Here is a 19,459-nt window from a genome sequence, read left to right on the forward strand (position 1 = left end):
CGCTGTTCAACACCCATTATGGAGGTAACTTCTCTTTCTGACACTTGTGTTAACATATGAGGCTGGTGGTTTTTCTTGTCATAAAAATGCGCTTCAACTTATTGAAATATGGTCAATGTGACGCCAGGTCACTCTTTGATCCGCACGCTATGCAATATCCTTCTAATGCACAACATGGGTCAAAAATATATCCGTATTGATTTTCTGTTTCATGCATGGCTGGGTGTTTCTTTGCTATATTATTTTATAGCTTATTCTTCCTTCTTCATTAAGGAGACAGCTCCTTTGATGACATACAAGATACTTCGCCTATGTCATCAGAGGAATCTTCTCCTTTTAGAATACACACCCACAGCTCCAGCTTGATCCTGTGGAACATAGTCTAGGTTCTCAGCTTCAGGTTTCAGAGTCAGAATCAAGACCAAGAATTGGCTCCTCATTTCCCTCATACTGTTGACAGTATCTCTATTACCATGTCAGACGTAAGTCTGAAATGATTGTGACCAGCTATACTAACACTCCGGACAAAGAAAATCAAAAGCATATTTTCAAATGCATATAAATCAGTCTATTATATACTATTATATATACATACTGTTATATTCAGAGTTTTATGTTGATGATTTAGCTATGATTAGCTAGCCAGAAAAGAAGCTAGCCAGCTATCAGATAGTCAGTATTGTACATATTTCTCTTTAGTAATGGATTGTAAATTAAGACAAACATGCATCAGATGTGCAGAAACAGCTTCCCTTAGTGAATACATACTCTGTGGGTCATTTTTGACCCATGTGTGTAAAAGTGATTTAGAAATACATAATTTAAGTGTATTTATAAAGGAAGGAAGGAAAAAGAAAAAAAAAATGATTTTGGGAAATCAAAAACAAGATATTTAATGAATACTTTGAATATTAAATGTTAAAATACATTTATTTTAAAAATGTAGCAAAGAGACAATCATGCATTAAATAACAGGAAATGGATACGGGTCATTTTTGCCCCAGGTTGTGCATTGGAAGGGTAGTGATACAAACAGGATGTGTAGTTGCTCTATCTGTAGCTTATCTGACTTGGTTTGAGTGGTGCATTATAGCAGAAGAAGCTTGAAGAAATTTGTTTAACATACATTTTGAAGACAAAATATAAAAAAGGGGTACAACTCATAAATTGTGCACTAAAATTGTTGCCATTGTTGTTGTTTTCTTTTCTAAAATGTCCAAATCAACTTTCATCCATTCATTCAAAACTATATTTTTAACATGAGGTTACTTTGATATAACATAAGGCTGCATGTTAAATGTGGTTTGTATGAGTGGAGTCCCTGTCTCACAGCTCATCTCTCCCATGCTGAGTGTGTGTCTCTGCTGTCCCTGCAGGAGACAGGACAGGGAGCAGAGGACCCTGCTGACTCTCTGGAAGAGTTCCAGATGGTTCTCGGTGAGCTGGTTGGGGACGAGAGCATGGACAGGATCAGGGTGGAGTACGAGAAGCTGATCCAGGCTCTGAAGAAGTCGCGGGAGAATGAGAAGAGGCTGATGTCCAAATGCAGGGAGCTGAACGGTGAGATTGTGTCCAGCTCAACTAAAGTCGTAGCTGCCCTCAAACTGTCCCAAGAAGATGAGTCAACTATCAGCTTACTAAAGAGGGTAAGCCGTCATGGCCACAACCAAAGAGGCTACTGCAATGTACAGCGTGAATTATTTGTTAGTTTAAGATTATTTCAAATACAAAGGTTATAAAAGTATAGAATCATAGGCTGAATCAAAAATACACATTTGCACTATTTAAAATAAAACACAATAGTATCATGATCATTTTTATCCGAACCAAACAGGACAAGAGAACATTTCTAAGTCTCTCTTTTGTACATAGACAATGACACAGAGGAATCCTGAATTCACATATTCGTTTCACAAATTTACTCCCATATATTTAATAGAAAACTGAATATAGTATATAAATAACGCCTGTCTGGTTGGGTTATTATGGGATTTGTAAATATTAACTAAACTAAATCTAAAACTATGAAATAGATATGTTGTCTTACATTTCCTGGTAAAAAATGTACTCTCATATTTTATATTCAGATAAATTCAGTGACATAATTGAAAATAAAATCAATCCGTTCCCTACGAAATGGTTGACCAAAAGTCATAATACTTCAAACTGCAATTTCATCATTCTGAACAAATTGTTTTACTTTGCTCAATATCATATTTTCTGCAAATAATATGAAATGACATATTTTACATTTGATGACAACTTACTTCTCTGAAACCATACTAACTAACTGAGAATGAGTTAGTTTTAATTAAGTCATGTTGAATGGATGTTTTATCATTTATTCTCTGAACTCTGACTATCAGTTCAATGAAAGTTTTTACTAAAAAGTGTACTTTGCCCCCACTAAAGGAGCTGGAAAAAGCTTGGGAAATGATCAAGGCTACTCATGATCAAGAGAAGAAGGATAACGAGATCATCAGGAAACTAAAAAACAACATAGAAGACCTTACTACACATACTGACAAACCAAAAGACTTCAATACACAGCAGGAGCAGAAGTGAGCCATGTTTGATCCTCCCCACCCTCTTAATAATCTATTGTTTGAATACTGTGAAAGTGAATGGAACCTACTGTGACCTTCTTTTCAGTGATCTACTAAAAATGAACGCGGAGTTGACGAAGGAGCGTAATCAGCTGCTGGCATCTGTGGAGGGCCTGAGAGAAAAATTAAACCAGGCCACTGTCACCCAGCAGGAGATAGAGGCTCAAAGACAGAGTGCTATGGAGAACACGGCTCAGGTAAATATGGAGAAAAGACTCAGACAGGACACCAAGTGACTTCTGATGTCATTCTTATTATATGACATATTTAAATCAATGGTTGAGACCAAGTTTTTTATTCACAAATACATCAGAATTTTTGAAAACAGAGTCTACATGAAAAATCAGATTTTAAATTATCATTAGAAAGTGTTTTTCACAGCACTGTCACCACAGAAATGACTCTGCACATGGTCTTACTGTGTCCACATGAAGACTGTTACAGTTTGCAGGCAAAGGGCAGGGCAACTGAGAAGGTAGGAGATAGAAGGATTCATACAATGCAAGCCTAGAGAGGACAGGCAAAGTGTGAGTCTGGGAGGATGATAGGGCAGGCAAGCTCAAAGTCCACATTTTAAAAAAGACAAAAGGAAAAAACATGAACAGAAAACAACAGGAAATAAAACTGAAAGCCTTATAAAACCATTAGAAACATGCAAAACCAGGAACATTAATAGAAACAAACATAAAGGGTGGTGCAGACAAGAGGAGGGAAAGTTGACAAAAGACATGTAATAAAGCAAGAGACACACAAGGAAGAAGCTACAAAGTAAAATACACTAATCAGTCTAATACACTCAAAGTCTAAACAACTGAGATATAAGTTTGGGTATAATGTGGGATATAATCAAAGTGGTATAAATCTAAATTGAAAAACCAAACACAAGGAAATAACAAGGCTAAAGTCTACTAATACAAGGGTTTGACCTCTATATTATACTAAGAAAGTGAAATAAAATCCAGCTGAGTTGTTCTCTCTGTTTCCAACCCAGCTCCAGCAGGAGCTCCTGGTACAACAGAACGAGATTTCCCGGGAAGTGAGGCTGAAGGAAAAGCAGGATAAGGAGGTGAAGCTGCTGCACGTCGACTTGGAGGCAAAGACGGCTGACATCAAAGCTCTACGTCTACAAGGTCAAAGATCAAAAGAGGAGCAGCTGAGACTGGAGCAGCAGCTGAAAGAGCTAAAGGTGAACACTGGAGTGGGATGCATACTCTTTATGGTGTCACAAAACGATGTTATATAATATTAGTTGAAAATATAGACAATCGTGCAGTTGTTGTTATTGTTAAATGTTTTCTTCAATGCATACGGCATGAAAAGGGTTGATTTATACAATATATATATCTGTGCATTTATATTTTTGTACAGTATGAATCCTAATGAGTATATTCAAATACAAATAAACAGAAAAAAGAACATTGAAATTGATCACGATAAGCCTCTAAATCAGCCTTGGTACACCTTTGTATCAGTCGTGTCAGTGCATCACTTTCTTTATAGGCTGGTTGACTACAACATACAGTGTGTGTAATAACATACACTTTGCTAACTGCATAGCAGAATGCAACGATCCCTTTTAACCCACGTCTTAAACCCCCTTGTGACTGTGCAGGTCCTGAATGAGCGATCTACCAAGGATCTGGAGCAGGTGCAGCTGAGGAACTCCAAACTGCATCAGGAGTGTGAGAAGCTCTCGTCACTCAAAGAAAATCTCTCGCTGGTTAATCTGCAGAACGCAAATGAGCTCAAGGTACACATCTGTCCACTGACTCATGAACACGCAAACACACACACACACACACACACACACACACACACACACACACACACACACACACACACACACACACACACACACACACACACACGTTGTGCCCTGAAAAGGGGAGATGTTAATAACGTCACTCAGACACGGTGCTTCTGCTTCAGTAGCTGCATCAAGAATCGTTTATAATTCACAAAATCAATTTACAACATTACAACAAATGAACAGGTAACAATATATATATATATATGGCCTATTAATCTTTGAACAGTAACTTAAATTATTGATAATTAACAAAATACCTTATCTCTTATTATTTACAAACATAACATACTGAACATTAATCATACACAGACATCAGCAATATAATACTTTCTTTTAGCTGTCTTGCTAAATTAAACATGTGAACAATGCACACAACATGTGGTGCACTCATGCTCACCACGTGGTGCTACCTGCCTACACTACACAGAGCAGAGCTACATAAAAAGTGTGAACTAACTGCACAAACAGGACACAATCACAAATTCAACCATACAAACATTATAATCTTGTTGCTAAACAGGTCAATAATGTATTCACAGCACATAAACATTAATTTCCTACCTGAAAAGGGGAGATGTTAATAACGTCACTCAGACACGGTGCTTCTGCTTCAGTAGCTGCATCAAGAATGACACCCGTGCTCAGAGCTCCCCTAATCCGGCCTCTGCAGGTAAAACATTAGATGTCGTCCCGACATCACAGCAGTTATGAAATAAGGGTTCCCAGCTTGGTATGTCTTAGTTATCTTCACTGTGTCTTGAGAGCGATAGCAATATAGTGACTGTTTTTTGGCCTAACGATAAATATGACTGTACTGCCTATACATGACTCTACTATATGTAGTGATCTTTTATTTTTAGTCAAACAGACCCCTTATGTACCGAACAGCCTAGATCTATTTTATACTTAGTATCACTGCATGAATAAAGGTTGGTAAACGTGCAACGGGTTTGTCCACATGGTCACTGGTTGAACTTCTCTATATAGTAGAGGTTGGTACTGGTAGAGCGTTTCATTTGCACCTGCTACACTATAACATGCTGGAGTTCCAAGTTGATCATAGGTAAAGTATTTAGGGGCTCGTCTTTCTCTCCTCTGTAAGTAATGTTCTTGTTCCCTGTCATCCTCGCCTGAATCCGAATACTGAGGATTCTGGATCTCGTCCTGTGCTTCTCCAACTGGTAGTGAATTTTCACTCTGATTATCCTCTTCCAGTAGCTCATCCTCTTGCTGTGTCTCAGACTCATTTGTGTCCGTTGTAGACCTTTCTTCAACCACTTGCTCGTCAGAGTTTAACAATGGTGTCCCTCGATCCTCGTCCTCCTGTGCGTCAGCATACTCAATGTATCCACATTCGTCTTCGTCATCTTCCTCTTCTTGATTTGCATTTTCTGCAGCTGCTTCCGGCATCCTTTTCTTTTGCTTAGATGTTGTTTTTGGCTGCAATTCTAAAGGTAAGTGATCACACGGTAGCAACAGGTTGCGATGTAAGGTTCTTGATCTTCCTCTTCCCTGCTCAGGCTTGACTTCATAGACTGGAATGTCTTCTCCAACCTGGCGGATCACAACATGGATGTTCTCTTCCCAATGATTACGAAGCTTTCCAGTGCCTCCTCTAGGTGTCATATTTCTCACAAGGACACGATCACCAGCATGCAGAACTGAGCTTCTCACTTTTCCATCATAATGTCTCTTACTTCTCTCTGTTGACTTGTTTGCATTCTCTTGCACTATGCCATATGCCTCCTGCATTTCTCGTTTCCATTTCTCCATGTATGTTCGATGGTCTGCTTTTCCTGTCTCAGATGTGATGCCAAACAGGAGATCAATGGGTAACCTTGGTGACCTTCCGAATAAAAGGTAAAAAGGGGAGAAACCTGTTACTTCGCATCGTGTGCAGTTATATGCATAGAGCAGCTTGTTCAAAGATTCTTTCCAGTTTGTCTTCTGTTTAGTGGTCAGTGTCTTTAGCATTTGTAGCAATGTTCGGTTGAAGCGCTCAACCTGTCCATTTCCTTGTGGGTGATAAGGTGTTGTTCGTGATCCCAATACACCACAGTTCTTTTTCAGCTGGGCGAAGAGCTGGTTCTCAAATTCGCCGCCTTGATCGTGGTGTATCCGTGTCTGCAGTCCAAACTTCAGGGCGTAATCATTGAAAATGCGATCAGCAACTGTTTTGGCAGACTTTGAGGTGGTGGCGTAAGCCTGAGCAAAACGAGTGAAGTGGTCAACGATTACCAATATATACTCATATCCACCTTTACACTTGTCCAAGTGAAGAAAATCTATCGACACAAGTTCAAAGGGTTGTGTTGTGACAATACTGGTAAGAGGTGCCCGCGTTTCTTTACATGGTGTCTTTTGTTTCAGGCAAGTACAAGTCCTTGCCACATAATGCTCAATTTCTTTTTGCATGTAAGGCCAAAAGAATCTGTCTCTGATCAGCGATGTTGTTCGATCAATGCCTTGATGGCCCATCTCATCATGCAACTCTTTGAGTACAGTGGTCTTATACCTCTCAGGTAATACAAGCTGGGTTTTGTTTGTCGTCTTCCTGCGGAGAATGCCATCTTCATCAATATGAAGTCTTTCCCATCCACGCAGTAGACACTTGCTTTGTACACTGAAGCTGTTAAGTCCATGTCCGGTTGGTTTTTGGTTCCTCATCTTGCACTGCATTACTGGACCAATGTTCTTGTCGTCTTGCTGTGCTTGTCGAATCTCAGCCCCTGACAATGGTTTGTGCGTCTCTTCACTCACTGCTGTACATTGGAGAGAGGTAAATACTGGACAGACCCATGGTGAACTGGAGTCTTGAGTCTCAACAGCTTGGGTTGTTGCTGCCACACAATCTGATGCCAACTCTTCTGTACACTGTCCCATTATCATCTCGATATCTAAAGGCATTCTTGACAGACTGTCAGCATCCACATTTTCTTTCCCTGGCCGATATCGAATGGTAAAATGGAAATCTGCAAGCTCTGCTACCCATCTGCATCCAGTTGCGTTTAACTTGGCACTTGACAGGACATAAGTGAGCGGATTATTATCGCTAAACACAGTGAAAGTCGGTGCATAATATAGGTAATCTCTGAATTTTTCTGTGACTGCCCACTTTAAAGCGAGGAATTCAAGTTTTCCTGAGTGGAGATGGTAATTCCGTTCAGATGCTGTCAGTGTTCGGGAACCGTAGGCTATCACGCGAAGTTTATCATCCTGTTGTTGATATAAAACTGCCCCGAGCCCTTGGTTTGAGGCATCGGTATGGAGAATAAATGGCAATGAAAAGTCTGGAAACCCGAGGACTGGTGGTACGACCAGACAGTCTAAAAGTCGTTCCAATATGTGTTGATGCTCTTCAGTCCACACAATTGGTTTGTTTGATGGCACGCCTTTACTCTTCACTGTAACTCGTCTAGTGTTTATCCTATTCTGTGGCACAATGTTATCTTCTGTTGCCCCTTTCAGCAGGTTGTACAATGGCACCGCGATACGGGAGAAGTCCTGTATGTATTGTCTGTAATAGCTTAACAAGCCCATAATAGCTCTTAGTTCTCCTACGTTGCTAGGTCTCTTTTCTTTCAAAGCTCTCACAGCTATGGTGTCGGCTGGATCGATTTTGCTGCCTTCAGCTGACACAACTCTTCCCAGATAGCGGACCTCATGTTTGAATAATGAACACTTGCTGGGTTTTAGTTTAATTCCGTATTTCCTCAACAGCTGAAGCACTTTTCTGACATGGTTAACATGATTTTCAAATGACTGACTATACACTAGTGTGTCATCCAGGTAGGGGATACAGATGTTGTCTCGCACGTCTTCCAAACACTCCTCCATACAGCGTTGAAAGGCTGCAGGTGCGTTCATTAATCCAAATGGAATCCTTATCCATTCATACAAGCCCCATGGAGTCACAAATGCAGTCAAAGGTCGGCTGTCTTCATCCATAAAGCCCTGATGATAGGCCTTTCCTTGGTCTAGTAACGAAAACCACGAGTTGCCACCAAGACTGTCAAGGATGTCCTGCACTCGAGGAATCGGTTGTCTATCAGGATGAGTCTTTTTGTTTAGGAGTCTGTAATCTATGCAAAGGCGTAGGCTGCCATCTTTTTTCCTAACACACACAACCGGTGAAGCATAAGGTGAATACGATTTCGTCACCCATCCTTGCGCAATAAGATTGTGCAGATAATCTTTCATCTCCTTATATAACGGTTTCGGCACCGACAGGTAAGTGCGCGCTACAGGATCCATATCCTTCAACGATACGCTTAACTTCAGCTTTTTGATACATCCGATATCATCATCTGATTTAGAAAAAGAGGAGCATTCTTTACGAAGCATTTTCTGCACTACTACTCTCTCAAGTTCATTTAGATGGCTCAGGTCAATTGGTGGATTCCATGGAGTTTCAGTAACTTGCTCACTCTCTGCATTAACTTGACTCACTGACACGGGAGGGCTATGACTGGGTTTCTCAAACATGTTAGCTGGGTACACAGCCTGAACTTGCTGTAACGTACCCACAACAGTTCTTCCTGACAACTCAATATCATGATCAGTGGGATTTTGCACATCCAGCACAATGTAAGGTGAAACACCACTGCTGAGCTTCACCAACGTCTCACAAAACTCAAGGCCTTCAGCCCACTGTGGGTTTATGTCCGGCTCAAAGAGAAGGGTAATGTCTTTCTTCAGTGGCAGTGTCTGCGCTTTACAATCAATCTGAACAGAGGTGTGTTTAGGTACAATTACCTTCTCTTTTATCGTTTTCACAACATAGCCACATGACTGCTCGACAGTTACCAGATCAATGAAGCCGGTAACATCTTTTTTCTCAAGGCTAGGGAAAGCTACTCTTAATGTCTCATGCAACTGCTCTCTTCCTGTAGCACTGTTTTTTAATATTTGCTCAATAACATTAAAGCCTAGGATTGGCTGTGAGAGACTTCCACCTCTCATCACTAGCATGGGGACAACAAGTTCTTTAGGGTCGGCTCCCTCTGCAGCTAATCCAAAAGTGACCTCAATGAAACCCTTATAAGGCATGCTCTGTCCGTTAGCTGCTGTGATTTTCAAATCGTCGGTGGCATCAAGTAACTCAGAGACATCTCTTAATTTTTCACATGGCAAATGTCTCCTTTTCCACTTTTCATCCACAATACAGACTTGAGAGCCTGTGTCCCATAATGCTTGAGTCCTACGGCCTTGTATATAGCACTCAACCATACATCGTTTCCCTACCAGAGCAACAAGGCTGGAATGACTGTCCTTCTTGGTGTGGCTGGCATTTGTTCTTGGGTGGGAGAGCTGGTTTATTTGTGGGTGAGGGTGCTGGTTGCATCGTTTTCTATGTTTTGGCCAATGTTCAGCCTGACAGCTTTTAGAACAATAAGTGTCTTTTTTACAGGATGCACATGCTCTTAGTCTTTGGTCTTTTCCATGGACACCACAGTGGGAGCAATGCTGTTGGGACATTCCACTGTTGACGGTTACTCCATGTCCCGTGGGGGTAACCCTCTTCCGTTTAACGGAACATCATTTTCTTGTCTGGTTCCTCTCACTCTGCAACCTGCGAGAAAGTGTTCGCTGCTACCACATCTGTAGCAATGAGTGCAATATTCACTTCCACTTTGCTGACAGCCATTACATCTTCTCAGGCGTGCACGATACGGAGCAGGATACTGGTGCTGTGGTAAGAAGCTTTGTTGATATTGGGCTGCATCTCCTCTTCGTCCTGGTCCTGGGGGAGGCCAGTATCTTTGTGGTGCATTCTGGAACTGGGGAGGGGGAATGCATTCATCGATCACAGGTGAGGCAAGATACTGTGGCTGTGAGGGGTTCGGCTGTCGAATTGACTCTCTGATTTGTGCAACCTCAACGCTTAAATTTTTCAATAATGCCATATCAGAACGCATTTCTTTTAATTCATTTAGTACATCAGCCTGGATTTTGCTGGTGTGTTCTGAATTAGGGTTTTTTCCTTTTTTATCTTCAGGTTCTTCATTAGACTGAGCTGAGTGCACAGTGGTTGGCCGCTGTTGAATAAAAAGCTTCTTTTTATTTTGTCTCTCTGCTTCGTTTGCGCAAGCAATGTTGAGTTTCTCGAGGAGCAGCTCATCACTTGTTGTTGTCTGTTGCAGGTACGGTTGGAGGTCGCTTCTAATGCTATCATTTTGCAGGCCTGTTAGAACAGAATGGAGAAACATACTCTGTACGAGGACGGGATCATATCTTAGACCAGATTCTGTTTCCTGTGAAGCAAACAAGATTTTTTGTCTCAAATCTAACGCACGGATCAGAAAGTTTTGTGGGGTTTCCTTACTATTTTGGACCTCTGAGGTGAGCTGTTTATACAGATCTGTTGCACCCTTTTCTTGGTAATGGGATCTGAGAATCCTCCTTAAGATAGGTAAGGTAAGGTTGTTTTTTCCCTCCAGGTAGCTGCGTAACTGCAAGCCTGGTGCTATTGCCCGAATCACTGCATCAACTATTTCTATTTCAGGAAATCCCTTGTTGATGCCTTGCTCGATTTGGTGTGCTAAACTAGAGAAGGTAAGTTTGTCCTTTTGCCCTGGGTCACCAACCTGACCTGATATTTTGAATTCTCTACTCCACTGTAAGGAGACACGAGGTTGTGGGGTCTGTTGAGCTGAGTCATGTTCTTGTTTAGCATTATTACCTTCCCCACTCACTGACGTTTTGACTCCACCGGTTTGAGTTGGTCTCTCCTGTTGTGATAATGCTAATGCTAATTGTAATTTCTCGATCTCTTTTCGCAACCGCTCTCCTTCACAGCACATAAACATTAATTTCCTACCTGAAAAGGGGAGATGTTAATAACGTCACTCAGACACGGTGCTTCTGCTTCAGTAGCTGCATCAAGAATGACACCCGTGCTCAGAGCTCCCCTAATCCGGCCTCTGCAGGTAAAACTAATCGATCAGCAGATCATTCAACCAGGCTATACTAATAGAGTGCAGATGGAAATCATTCATTCATTTTAACTTTATTCATACATTTTAACTATCTATCACACACACACACACACACACACACACACACACACACACACACACACACACACACATACACACACACAGAGTGGTGAAGTAACAGCAGTGATAGTGGGTTCACACCCAAAAAACAAAAACTCTGATGCTTAATCACTAAACATGGAAATATGACAGCATGGTTGTTCCCTCAGAGCTGGTTTTCCATTATTATTTGTCTGGTCACTGTGGTAAGTTTGGTGAAAAGATCCTTACAATATTTATTTTTTTAGGATGTTGTGTTTCTGCCCTATTAGGCCGTTAGGGGGCGCTGCAGTGATATGTGGTGAGGAGGTCAGAAACGGGTCTGCTGTGTTTTATTGTCCAAGAAATAAAAGTCAGCAAACAAGAGAAAAGGAAGATTATGTTTGTCTTGAGAATTTGGAATGAGGTCTCTTTAGTCAGTAGGACAGACTAAATTAGGACTGCTGCCCTCAGGAGAATACTGTATGTGATCCACTCTCCTTGTCTGACACCCTTTCTCCCTGTTGCGTTTGTGTAATTGTAACACAACTGTTAGATGAGAGACGATGAGATGACTCAGATGCGTCAGACGATTGCCAAACAGACAAAGATGAGAGAAACCATCCAGAAGAACTTAAGCCAAATGGAGGATCAGAAAGCTGATGTGGAAGTGCAGAGGGAGACACTGAGAAGTCAGATGGCTGCTCTGGAGAAAGGTAAGGGTTCTTGTCTTGTCCTCCCTCTGGGGTCCCAGTGTGTCCATTCCTCACTGCAGCCCCATCTTAGTTCCTGTCAGTTCATCAGCGTCAGCTTTTAACTTTCTGTCATGCTTTTGACATTCCTTGTGATTAGTAAGAGTACAACACAAGGTGATGTTCAAATAGACAATAAGCTATTAATTAAAATCTATCCAAATTTCTAAGAATCATCAATTTATATAAAATGGGTATGAACAAATGTTTCAAACCTTATTATGTTCTCGTTTCTCTACACAGTATAGTGAGCTCTTTACACAACTGTTAATCACATAGTGGATATATATTTCAAAGTTCTGCTAAACCCATTATGTTCATTAGGATGCATCTACACAGAGAACAATAACTGAATGATTACTTGCACTGAAATCACTTAAAGAATGAATCTCTCTACAGCATGTGTGAACAAGTGGAATAATGACGTTGACCAAGAACTCAAGTATCAATAACTTACTGTATACACTGTATATGCATTTTACGACAGTCCTGACTATCGTATATCTGTTAACTTGAGTACATATATAGGCTTGAAGGACTTCTTATATAATGGTGTACATTGAACTGCAGATATTTTCTTCAATCTTCACGGAAAACTTTCGGTCTGCAAAATGACTTAAGTCACATTGTGGCAAACTCTTTTAGGAGAGAGCTTAGTTAGGAAAGAGCTAGGTTTCAGCTTTGATCATTAATACAAACTCTCTGCATCTTTCTCCCCGCAGACCTTGAATCATCCCGAAAGCAAGTCGAAGCTGACAAGAAAGTCACAGACGAGCTGATGCGAGAGAGAGACATCATAAATAAGGTATATTTATCCTGTATTAGTTCTGACTCTGAGCACACATGTCTCTCTTTTCTGTTCCTCCCCTGGTGGATAATTAGTAGGGAGTAAACTACAGTGCCTGCTTCTCAATCAATCTAAACCCTGTGTCAATGCCTCTCAAAGATTTTCAAAACCAGGATGAAATGTTAGGCTTCACAACTTTGTGGTTGTATTTCCATCAACAGAACATGATTAAAGCTGGACATTCGACTGAGAAACAGCAGAAGCTAGTGAAGCTCCTCGAGCAGGACAAGACGTCGCTGGAACATGAGATCAGTGGATACCAGCAGGAGGGCCAAAAACAGCGGAAGATCATCCAACAGCTGGAAAAAGAGCGAGACCGCTACATCAATGAGACCAGCACCCTCACGCAGAAGGCAGGTTATGACCTAGCTTCATGGATTTCATTGTTTGTCCTGGTCTTTATTTTACAATATGTTTGGAAAAAATCCTAAGCCTGTCTGCAACTCTCCCCCTTCCACAGGTGCAACAAAAAATGGCTGATGTTGAAGTAAGAGAGGTGGAGATATTTGATTGGAAGAAGAAGGTGACTGAAGCAGAGTACAAGCTCAAGCAGAAAGAGAACCAGCTGGATTCTGTTGTGACTGAAAGGAACCTCTACAGCAAAAACCTCACCGAGGCTCAGGTAAGAGTGATGAGTTCCTGTCAGCCATTATCTTCAGATCTGTAACATCATCATCCAGTCAGGAGTGAGTCAGCTGCAGACTGCCAGCATGCAGTAATGTTTGGAGTGAGTTTTCATTTTCTGTACTTTCTAGTGTTTATATCATGTATTTGCCACAGTTTGAAAACTGGCTGTGGTGGAAAAGTTAAAATAATGCTCTTTCATAACCATCATTTTTTGACACTGATGGAAACCTCATGAGGTCAAGGAAAGATATGAAGGAGAAGTTGTAAGGAGTTTTGAAAGAAGAACTCCTGTGCAGAGAGCTCCACTTACACTTGAAGTTTAAAAAAAACGTTTATTAACAGTAGAAGATACTCACAGACTTTACGGTACAGTGATAAACTTTGTGCTGTGTGCTGACAGTTCAGGGAAAGTTTCCTGTCCAAAACAGAATGACACATGACACGTCCTAAGAGAAGATGTTTTCAGTTTATACAGACGGATCATTTAACCATCAGTTACTCACAGGATATAACAACAAAAGAGATTTTATTTGATCAAATCAATCATTATTTTTATAGCCCATATTCACAAATCACAATCTTTCTCATAACAGGGTGCAGTGGCCTTTGTCCTTTACCATTAACAAGAATAGGGAAAAACTTCCCAAAAAACCCAGATTAAGAGGGGAAGACAAACATATAAACCTCAGAGAGCCACATGTGAGGGATCCCAGGACCAAAAGAAGTGCAATAGATGCTGTGTTTTATTGAAAATGGTAGTAAAACCAACAGGACTAGTGTAGATGTTTTTGTGTAGTGTGTGGGTGTGTGTATGTGTGTGATACGCTGTGTGAATGTATCCTCACCTGTGTACTTGTTGGCATAGGCAGGTGATGGTTTTTCTTTATAGGGGTGTAGCCGGTGAGCATAGGGTTTTTGCATCACCACACTTTTTTGTTACTTGATTGCCAAGTATATTATATATATTTGTACTAGTTTGATTATGATACTGTAAATTAATTTGCTTGTTGTTCACTGTGACTCCTGACTGGAAAGATATGAGAGAGAAGAAATCATCTGTTTCTTTTTCAAAATGTATGTAGGTCTACTGCTTTAAATGTTGCTGCTTCAATGAATTATGGGAGAGCATTTGCTCCTTTCCCTTCATAAAGGACGGTCTGGTGTTTCCTGTGCTAAAGGAAATAAGTTAGGAAGCATTGAAGCTCCTCTCCGTATCATTTAGAAAACTTCTGCATCATTTCATTCGGTTAGGAACCTTCCTAAGTTAAATGCACCCTATGTCTCCCTCTGCTTCAGGAAGAGATTGGAGAGAACAAGGGGAAGATGAAGATCATGAGCAACCATTTTGAACGGCTGAAAGACGAGATCACAGGGAAGGAGCTGGCCCTGGCCAAAGATCTCTTGGAGCAAAGGCGCTTAGAGAGGGATAACGACTCCCTCAAGGTATAACTGTCTGCCTCAGTGGTTCTTAGAAAAATCAAGCCATGGAAAGTGGGTTTACACCTCCTGAGCAATACCAACACCCATTCCATGGATCTGTGTGTCCTGTTACAGGTGGAGCTGAAGACGATTAAGCTGCAGCTTGAAGAAACAAGGCAGAAGGTTGAAATTCAAAAAACAGAGGAGCTAAAACTGCAGAAGACTTTCGCCGAAGCTGAGGCTGACCAAGTCCAACAGAAGCAACAGCTGTTCCAGGTAAAGATGATGAAGGAGGTAGATGAATGACCAGCACAGGGACCAGAGTCTCATGATCTAATGAAATGTTGGTGAAATGTCTCTCTAGGTTTTCAGAGAGCGAGACAGCCTGGGAAAACAGCTGCTACGACGCAACGAGGAGCGCGCCCTGCTGTATGAGAAGATCAGGATCCAGCAATCCATCCTCAGCAAGGGCGACTTCCACTACAACCAGTGCATGGACGACCTCCGTCTGCTCAACCTGGAGATGAAGAGGCTCCGGCGCAAGAAGACCATCATGGAAAAGACAGTCCCCAACACTAAGGACCTGAGGTAAGACAGGTCCTGGTCTGGATGAAGGGAAATGCAAAGAATTTGGAATAGACAAGGAGAGGCAGGACGTGGCTACTGCGCACAGAGAGAGAGCAGGATGGATAAACAGTGAGCTAACCTGCAGAGAGTAGATTAAAAGTGCTCCCAACCTGCATAACCGGACAGACTCTGCCCTCTTCATTCGTTGTCTTACATTAGAACTAATATTTCCAACAGACTTTTGCATTGTGAATGCTGGACCTCTGGCCTGTTATCTTGCTGATATTTGTCCTGTTATTTGTTTGTTTGATAAACAACAGGGCATATTTCCATTAAGGTGGTTGTTCCATGATTGTATGAAGCTGTATAGACCTGCTGTGTGAAACCCCATGGGCCTTTTCTGTTGCAGGCGAGAGATGTTCCACCTGCAGGGGGAGCTGCTCAGAGAGAGGATGAGAAACGGCGTCCTCGAGGAACAGCTGAAGCCCATTAATATTCACAGATGGAGGCGACTGGAGGTAAAGGACTTGTTGAGTGTCTGTGTGGGTTAGCTTAAAGCCATAGCAGCTTTGGTCTGCTCCATTGGTTCCTCTCTGCCTCCCAGTAACATGAACAGAGTAGCAGAGCTAACCCCTGGACTCTCTCCTGCAGGGCAGTGACCCCGGCAAATATGAACTCATCCAGAAGATTCAGGCCTTACAGAAGAGACTTATTGCCAAGTCACAAGAGCTTGAGGAACATGAACTCCTACTACAGGTAAACAGTGGACACTCCGTCCTCAACGTGCAAACACAAGCACACACACTCACACACCTGTAAGGTTAGTCTTATACTTGAAAAATACCTTTTTGAACAAGCAGGTCTACCTTTATCAGTAAATGACTGTCTTTTTATTACTCAAAACAAAAATGACCAAAACCAAGACTGCACCAGTCTGTATACTGTGTATTTAAGTCATGAATAAATACTTTCACTTTTTACTTCCTAAAACAGCTGAGCACTGTAGTTGTTAACAACGGTTTCTTGAACAGAGTGTAGTACAGTTCTTGTTAGAGCCTATTTTTATTGGTGGGATAGTACATATTTGTTGTGTATGTGGGTTTTTAGTCAAAATTAAACAAGTGTTTATGTACTGAGGAAATAAAGTAACATGTTATTCAGTTCAACAGTCCTACTCACTGGTGTGTGCAATAGTTTTTTGACATCGGTTGGGCTCCATGACTTTGGATACACACACAACGGTTGTTAGGAGGATATATTCAAATACCTCTCCATGGGATTTGTTGAGGGCGGCTGTGGCTAGGGCGGCTGTGGCTGAGGGGTAGAGTGGTCGTCCTCCAACCTGAAGGTCGGCGGTTCGATCCCCAGTCTGAACCATCTGCATGCCGAAGTGTCCTTGGGCAAGATGCTGAACCCTCAATAGCCCCCCATAGAATAACAAAGTGCTGCAAGTAGATGCACTGTATGAATGTGTGTGTGAATGGGTGAATGTGAAACTGTACTGTAAAGCGCTTTGAGTGGTCTTCATCAGACTAGAAAAGCACTATATAAATACAAATCCATTTACCATTTACCATTTACAATAATGATGCTTTCAAAAAAATATTTTCAGTAACACTTAAAAATATCTGACTTTGACTCTAATCAGTGATCGTATTAGGAAAGACCACCAGCACACCTAAGAACAGGAGAGCCTTTCAACCATATTTTCATTAGAATGATTCAGGTCATTTTTTAAGTAGTACTTCATCTTTGTTGTTTTGTCGTTAACTATCATGTATTTCTACAAGACTCTAAAGCGGCCGAAGCAGTTAACAAATCCTGTGCAGATTGTAGACAGAGCGGGGGCAAGTACACTTTGTCTCTTTTTCCTGTCTTATTTCTTCTTGTTTGCCCACCAAGGAAAAGGAGAAGCTGTATGTGGACCTGAAGCAAATCTTGGCTCGGCATCCTGGTCCAGAGGCGGCTGAGCAGCTCCAGCAGTGTCAGTGGCTCCTCAGAGAGAGAACCACTAAGCTCAAGGTCGTCACTCACCATCATCTCACAGTCCAAGCATCCCTCTCTTCATTTGTGTTTTGCTTGTGTTCCATTCCTCCATGTCCTTCCCGAGTTAGGGACCCTATGTCTGCGTCCGTCCCGCCATCTGTGTTTTCATTAAAACTGTGTTAATCAAGCACACTCCCTCTCTTAACGTCCACACACACTGAAAGTCATTTTATTTACATTTTAACTATAAAGCCTTTTATTATTTTTTCAAGCCACATGTTTTTTACACATGTGTTTGTTGCTGAAGTTGGCTAAACACCTAGACATAATGCAAAGATCGTGTTTTTCAAAGACTGTTGAGTTATGTGTTATATCTCTTTCTGAATTCGCAGGTGCTGATAGCAGAGCTGAAGATGCTTGACTCCAAGAATAACGAGTACAAAAGTGAGAATCAGAGATTGGACAATGAGCTTGCGAACATCAAGAAGAAGTACCTGAGTCAGAAGAAGCTCCAGAGGTGAGCTGCTGCTTTGTTCTTAACATGTTGTCTCCGTGGTGAATTTGATGGGTGCAAACTGCTTGATTGTTGTTATTATTAAATTAAATTTAATTGTGTCTCCTCAGTGAGCAGAGGAGCTCGGCCAAGGTGGAGCAGCTGGATCATCTGCCCCAGCTGAGCAGCAAACCTCACTATACTGGAGGAGGCTTCAGGACTGACAACCATGAGAGAAGATGAGACAGATTATTTTGTAATTCATCTATTTTAAACCTTTTTAAAACCAGATATTCAAAATACAGAAAGACTTGAAGAATGCATTGAGCCTCAGTCATGTTCTTCTTTTGTCCAGGTTAAAACCATTATGTGAAAATGTCTCACAAGTAGTAGTAATACGTTGTTCGTGCCTGTGTCACATCCTGAGGAGACTTCCATTACTTTGGTTACTGCATGTATTTGACTTTATATATGGTGCAGATACTAATGTTTGACACAGTGTATAAATAGCTCTGTTAAGCATAAGATAAGCGTGATTTATCCTTGTATCTTACATGATAAATAAATAATCTCTAGAAACCAGTTCATTCATTGAGTCTTAACCGGACTTTGCAGGGTTGGAGAAACTTGTGAAATGTATTTTTAAACAGAAAAACAATGTTCAGCACTCTTTACGCTGTGCAAATATGGACAGGTATCCCAATATGCAGCCAAATAGATTTCTCAAATGCAAGGGATCATCAAATGAAGCATGTACACCTTCTCTTGCCCATTTATTTATGGGCCCACTGGAAAGTTGACTACATGAATAATTCATATTATCTCAAGCTACTACAGAAAATACAGTTCATAGCTTTAAAGTTCAATAACACAATTACATTATTTGTAAAAATGTATGTAACGTTGTTTCCTCTGCCCTGATGGAGTCCTCAGGTAAAACAAGCTCGGATTTAGCATAATGTTATTTGAATAAAGAACACATTATAGAGTCAGTTCACCAAAGACACAGCAGCAAAACTATTTATCACACACCACTAAGAAGTTTTCGTTCAAAACTAAATTTCTTTACTCAAGAGGAACTCCAGCACAGTCACTGAGTATAAAAGGAAAGAATTGAGAAAATACAACACACAGAGAAGAGCAACTCTCAGCTTTATTTTCTGTTTTTGCTTCAGTCTATTTAAATACAAAGTGATAAGAGCTCTTAAGAAATTCTGCCAGTTACTGTATCAAACCCCAAAATTTACTTTAGACATTTAGCTGCTCCTCATGGAATAACAAGTTTAATTTAAAAAAAAGATGTTGATTGGCTTAACCATTTAGGATGCATGTATTA

At 41.1% G+C, this 19,459-nt stretch overlaps 1 protein-coding gene across 1 annotated transcript; it reads left to right on the plus strand.

Annotated features, from left to right (window-relative positions):
* Positions 1-473: 473 nt before the first annotated feature.
* On the plus strand, positions 474-18,366 carry cfap58 (cilia and flagella associated protein 58). The gene is made up of 18 exons (XM_061085357.1): positions 474-482; positions 1,377-1,646; positions 2,413-2,561; positions 2,653-2,803; positions 3,598-3,792; positions 4,219-4,356; positions 11,989-12,148; positions 12,907-12,989; positions 13,193-13,384; positions 13,492-13,653; positions 14,955-15,101; positions 15,213-15,353; positions 15,442-15,665; positions 16,054-16,162; positions 16,296-16,400; positions 17,547-17,666; positions 18,023-18,147; positions 18,255-18,366. The coding sequence occupies exons 1-18, from the start codon at positions 474-476 to the stop codon at positions 18,364-18,366; spliced, it is 2,592 nt and encodes an 863-aa protein (XP_060941340.1).
* Positions 18,367-19,459: the final 1,093 nt, after the last annotated feature.

The sequence above is a fragment of the Limanda limanda genome, chromosome 14 (genome assembly GCF_963576545.1).
Source record: "Limanda limanda chromosome 14, fLimLim1.1, whole genome shotgun sequence".
In the NCBI taxonomy this organism is placed as follows: Eukaryota; Metazoa; Chordata; class Actinopteri; order Pleuronectiformes; family Pleuronectidae; genus Limanda; species Limanda limanda.